The sequence below is a fragment of the Tetrao urogallus genome, assembly GCF_951394365.1.
Source record: "Tetrao urogallus genome assembly, chromosome: 1".
Classification (NCBI taxonomy): Eukaryota; Metazoa; Chordata; class Aves; order Galliformes; family Phasianidae; genus Tetrao; species Tetrao urogallus.
The window spans coordinates 145,505,638-145,511,637 of NC_136813.1; the positions used below are offsets into that span (position 1 = coordinate 145,505,638).

The 6,000-nt window shown below is 46.4% G+C and overlaps 1 protein-coding gene across 1 annotated transcript in view; it reads right to left on the reverse strand.

Annotated features, from left to right (window-relative positions):
• Positions 1-3,363, reverse strand: part of IFT56 (intraflagellar transport 56) — a gene marked incomplete at both ends in the record, with an annotated part of 43,388 nt that extends 40,025 nt beyond the window's left edge. Inside the window, 2 exons of the mRNA XM_079543989.1 lie at positions 2,956-3,048; positions 3,226-3,363. Coding sequence (XP_079400115.1) covers positions 2,956-3,048; positions 3,226-3,363 — 231 coding nt within the window. The remainder of the gene's footprint in view (positions 1-2,955; positions 3,049-3,225) is intronic.
• Between the last annotated feature and the right edge of the window lie 2,637 nt (positions 3,364-6,000).

The following is a 6,000-nucleotide window of genomic DNA, read 5'->3' on the forward strand; positions in this document are numbered from 1 at the left end:
TAAAGTGGAAAACTGTGATCTCTCACTTTAAAAGGTGTCTATACATGGTTTGTGGTTTTTTTTTTTGTTTTTTTTGTGTGTGTGTGTGTATTTGTTTTTTCCCTACCAGGGCAAACAGACAGAAAAACAGACTGGGTTGTAGATTTTAAAAGCCTGAATCAACAGCATCATCTAGTGGTGAACTGAATACAACTGACAAAATCTAGTATCTATATAAACAACACTGCTATTCTTTTGCTGAAACTCTGAAAACCTACTCTGGCCATATAAGCACCTAGTGGACATTCCAAAGAGTAGAGCTTATTTCATAATTAATCCTGACCTATTACTTTATACAAACATTTTTTCTTCTTTTTAAACTTTCACTCCTTATTAACACCTCGACATCCAGATATAAATTTAGTGAAGCAACTGTTACATTCATAATCTTTAAATGACATAAATCTGAATCTGAACATTAAATTACCACTATGTTCTAAACTGCTGTTCTCCACTTTGTGCGATGTGTATTGTCAAGCTGAATGACACCGAACAGCTCTAACTTCTCCCAACAGATGTCTGTTGTTTAATTTTTAGGCGAGGGGAATATGTCTTTTGAACTTGGAGGCCTGAGAAATTCTGTTTCTGCCTCACATCATTTTTGTGCCTTACTCTAATGCTGTAGGTGAGACAGCTAGGGAGCACACAGCAGAGACAACAGAAAGAGACAGCCCTGTGACTCCCAGGCAGTTTTATCTCCCTCAGAATAGAAAATTGAAACAGAATAATGAAGTCTTCTGGGAGCTGTAGTTCATTCTTCTCTTCTGGGATTAGGTTCCCAGAACTACTGACAATCTGTGGAACTGCAGCATTAACTCTTTAACTCCCAGCACATTACATGATGTTATGATGTGTAATATCAATTACAAAAATCATAAAACCATGGCAGTGCTCCATGGTCTTCAAACTGGTATGGGACCTGGCGTCACTGTGATGCAAGAGGAAGGCTGTCTTCCTCTTTGGCCTGACTCCAAGTTCAAGCCTTCAGCTTAGTCAGCATTGCAATGTAGCATTCAGAGTTTATTTGTTCAAGTTCCAGGAAATTCAGAAGGATCATCCTTTCCTATCCCAAAAGACAGTGCACATCACTTTACCTGCTGAGGGCTGCATTTTGGAACTTGTTGTTTGATGGGGAATTCATATGTTGCCACTCCATGAACTGTTTTGACTCTGACTCACAGTGTCACAGTGGTGACACCATGTCTCATCACCAGTAGTGATGTGATCCAGGAAACTGTCACCAACAGCCTCATATTGTTCAGTAGGTCCTGACAAACATGCATGTGGTGCCTTTTCTCTTCCTAGCGTTCATGGAACCCATCTGGAAGAAACCTACTGGTATTCCAACATTGCCACCATTGTTTCCAACACACTGAAGTTGATATTCAGCTCCATACACAATTCCCTGGTTGTGATCCACTGATTCACGTTGTTGAGCTAATTGAGACTCTCTTCATTGTGTGGTGTGAGATCTGTGTGTGGTTATCTGGAACATGTCTTTCATGTCACAGTTGCCACTGCTGCACCACCCACTGCCTTGCTGTGCTCACATCCACTGTTTGATCTTCATAAATGCTCAGCAAGCATCAATAAATATTGCCATTATTTTCTGCATGGAGGAATTCAGTGACACTCCTTTTCTTCATAAGCACTTCCATGCCAGACATCTTTTTGTTAGACTAGCTCTATGCTGCCATCCATCTCACAGTGACAAAATCTAACAGAATAGTGGCAGGAAGGTTCAACCTCTACTGCCATACCACCTCCATCTGCCTCTAACATTGTGGGCCAACATAATAAAATGGGAGGCATTACTTTCAGAGTAGACCCTGTATATATATATTTTAAAAAAGATAATTTCTCCCAGAGCAGGCAAGTTAAAAGGCTGAATTTTTTTCTCAGACCACAACTGCACTTCACAGCAAGCTGTGATGGAGTTCTCCTCCCAGACGATACTGACCAAAACTAATAAGCCTTAAATGGTGTAATACAGCATCCTAAGGATCCAGCAATTCACATCAGTAGGAATGCAGCAATGGAAAAAACACTACTCAGGCAGACTGAGTTTTTTCCAAATCTTCACTTGCTCATCTGCAGCCTTTTGAATATCACCAAACAAGTCTCCACATTACTCTCTGATCAAGAGTGCACATTGATTCCATCCCTTGGAAATACACAGCAAAATCTTGTTCAGAATTCTACAGTAGAATATGTTAGCACAATTAAGAAAAGAAATCCAGTGACACTGGCAATGAACTGATTGGCAACAAGCGGAGTTTCACAGGAGGCATAAATGGACACAAGAGAAAAACTTACATACACAAAAAGTGACACAACAGCACTGTATGGTGCAAATATTGCTAACTTAGGCATACTTGAATAATCAGTGTGCCTCTTAGTGACTTAAAACATTTGGAGAATGTCTTATTGCAGGGAATTACCCAACATAAGACAACACACTGAAAAATAATAAATACATTAAATGGTCAGGGTCATCAACCTCTAAAGAGGGTCAAAAAGCATGTATATTATGTATTAGGAACACAATGAAAACTAAAGCATAATGAAATCTGAAAAACTGAAAATCTGACACTGTGGAAAGTTAACTGCAAGAATGGAATGGAAAAACTTCTCAGGAAGAGCAGTGCTGCAGTGGCACAGGCTGCCCAGGGAGGTGGTGGAGTCACCCCTGGAGGTATTCCAGAACTGTGTGGATGTGGCACTGAGGAATGTGGTCAGTGGGCATGGTGGGGATGGGCTGGCGATTGAACTAGGTATCTTAGTGGTCTTTTCCAACCTTAATGATTTTGTCATTATCACGTCTCTAATTGGACTGGCTGGCAGAAGCATTCCCTATCACAGAACACCTTCCCGCTGTTGCCATCCCTGTGGCAGAGCCCCAGTTCCCCATCTCACCTCCAGTGCTCTCTTGTAGTCACCCAGATGGAAGGCAGAGTACCCGATCCAGAGCTCAGCATCCTCCTGCTGCTCACCCGCGTGTCGCTGAAACTTCGGAGGGAAGAGCGAATGTGAGACCGCCGTCAGCAGTCACGCACAGTTTATAAACACCAGTAAAGCAACACCATGCCCATTAATACCGCGGGCAGTCTGACGGCTGCGGATGCCGTTGGGTGAAGCCGCTCTCGGTTCCCAGGGAAGCAGCAGCCCCCGGCCCGCTCCCGTTACCTCCAGCAAGGCGATGGCGCCGGTGAAGTCCCTCCCGGCCAGCAGCTCCTCCAGCTGGGGCACCTTCTTCCCTTTCCTCCTCCGTCTATCTCCCTGCGGCGGGGTGCTTCCCACAGCCGGCTTGGCCCGGGAGAGCATCTGGGCAGAGAGCAGAGCGGAGCCGGCTCAGAGCGGGGCCCCGGAGCGGGGCCGCTCCACCCGGAGCGGGAGGGAGCGGGAGGGAGCGGGAAAGGAGCGCCTGCTCGACCCGCGGCCCGCGCCCCCCGCCCGGCCCCTCTCACCATCCTGCCGCTGGGCCCGCGCACCCCGCGCTCCCCGCGCCGCCGATGGCGCCGTTGCCGCGGTAACCGTGGGACGGCGGAAGAAGGCGCGGAGGCCAGCGATGCGGCCAATAGGCGCCGCGCGCAGACGGGCGCCGTCCCCCGGAAGGGCTGAGCCTTGGCTCCGCTGAGCACCCGTGGGCTCCAATCATCGCACGCGAGAGGAGGCGCTTTTGGAGTGTCTCTTGGTTGTCCAGCTCTTGGTTGTTCCCGCGGCCCGACTGACGAGGTGCGGGGCGCGGCCAGAGAAGTGCGCTGGCCTTCTGGTTCCTATATTGGTTTCTCACCAAATCACTTTGATTCCTACCTTTTCCCCACCGCTGGTCCTTTTCCATAACATCCCATAATGCATGAGTGTCCAACCTTTTGGCTCGCCTGGGCCACAATGAGTGAAGAGTTGCTTTGGGCCATATGTGTGGATGGCATGCAGCTGTTTCCTTGCTGCTGAGCAATAGGTGCGCACCCACACGCAGCCCACGGGTTGGGCATGCCTGCCATAACAACTCTTGTGCAATCCCCACACGTTCTTCCATGACATCCCATGATGAGTTTCATATGCTTGTAGTCCGTCGGTGCTCCAGAGAACTTCTCCCATGGATCTGGATGGGCTGATGACTCTCCTAGGGCAGCCTGGGAGGAGCTAAGTTAAGGTGGTCGGTTATTGGGGTTGTTCACTGGTTCGTCTGTGCTGCTTCGGTTTCGTGCTGATGAACCTTTCATCACATAACCTTACACCAGCCTTTCCCCAATGGTGGTGCAAGAGGCTGATGTCTACTTCTCTGTGATGCTTGTATGAGGGCTGATCCAAAAGTGACTCTTCCTATTTTATTATGTTGACCCACGACATCAGAGGCAAATGATCATGGTATGGCAGTAGAGGCTGAACCTTCCCACCAAAATTTCATTGCATTTTGTTGCCGTGCGATGAAAGACAGTAGAGGTGCAGTCTGACGAAATGGTGTCTGACATGGAAGCATGTATGAAGCAAAGGTGTGTTACTGAATTCCCCCACACAGAAAAAATGGCACTTACTGATATTTATCAATGAATGCTGAACATTTATGGAGACCAAACAGTGCATGTGAGCATAGCAAGGCAGCGAGTCACGCATTTCATCAGCAATATGAAAGACAAGCCAAGTTGGGGTGAACATGCAGATTTTTATGACCACAGCATAGAGGCTCTTGTTCATCTCTGGTGAAAGTGCATCACTAATGGTGCATTTACACAGTGCATGCAGCATGGGCAACAAACAGGAGGAGCAAGAAGCCATGGTGTGACCGGAGTACTGTGACTTAGTCATCATTACTGAAAAGATTCTCATGACTGGAGTGCTACAATGGATGGCTCTTTAGGAGATATAGGTAAGGAGGGAAAGGTGGTGGGATGACTCTCTATGTGTTTTGATGTTGTAGATCTCAATGCTGGGAATGATAATATTGAGTACTTATGGGTGAGGATCAGAGGGAAGGCCAACAAGGCCAGCATCCTGGTGGAAGTCTATTACAGACCTCCCAGCCAGGATGAAGAGACAGATGAAGCATCCTATAAGCAACTGTCCAAAGAAGGACTTCAAAGCTGGTGAAGAATCTGGATCACATGTCTTAAAAGGAGCAGCTGAGGGAACTGGGATTGTGCAGTCTGGAGAAGAGGAGGCTCAGGGAAGACCTTATCACTCCCTACAGTGAAGGAGGTTGTAACAAGGTGGGGTTGGCCTATTATCCCAGGTAACTAGCAATAGGCAAGAGATATTGATTTAAAGTTGCCCCCGGGGAGGTTCAGGTTGGATAATTGGAAAAATTTGTTGTCAGAAAGAGTGATGATGCATTTCCCAGGGAGCTGGTGGAATCACTATCCCTGGAGCTGTTTCAGAACTATGTGGATGTGGTTTAGTGGGTATGGTGGGGATAGGTTGATGGTTCAACTGGATGATGGGCTCTTATCCAACCTTAAGAATTTATGATTCTATGGCAGTGACTATGCTGAAAAATAGTGTTGTAGCTGAGAATTTGCTCTTTCAAATAGTGTCATTGTGCTCTTTATATCTGTTGTAGCTTCCGTGCAAATAAATAAAGGCCTTACTTTCAAAGCAACCTATGTAGATAGGAAAGGATGAAGGAATCAGAAAAAGATACTTTTCTGTTGCTAAAATTCTCCCACCTGATCAGTTTCACCAGTCAGGGAGACACTGAGCAACACTGGTGTCCCAAGGTGGGACACCAGCATAGATGGAGCTTTGGACTCACCCAGAAGGTCTTTTCATGTCCTCCAATCAGTAATCACTCTTAGCTGGATTGCTGCTTGTAGTGTACTGCTGTTAGGATGCTGCATAGTCAGCAGATGATACTGCGTATGTGTTTATAGTTTCCTGGTAAACATAGCCACTCCATCTATATTACTCTAAACACAAACATGAAGAGTATAATATTAAATGTTAGATAAGCATGTTGTGTAC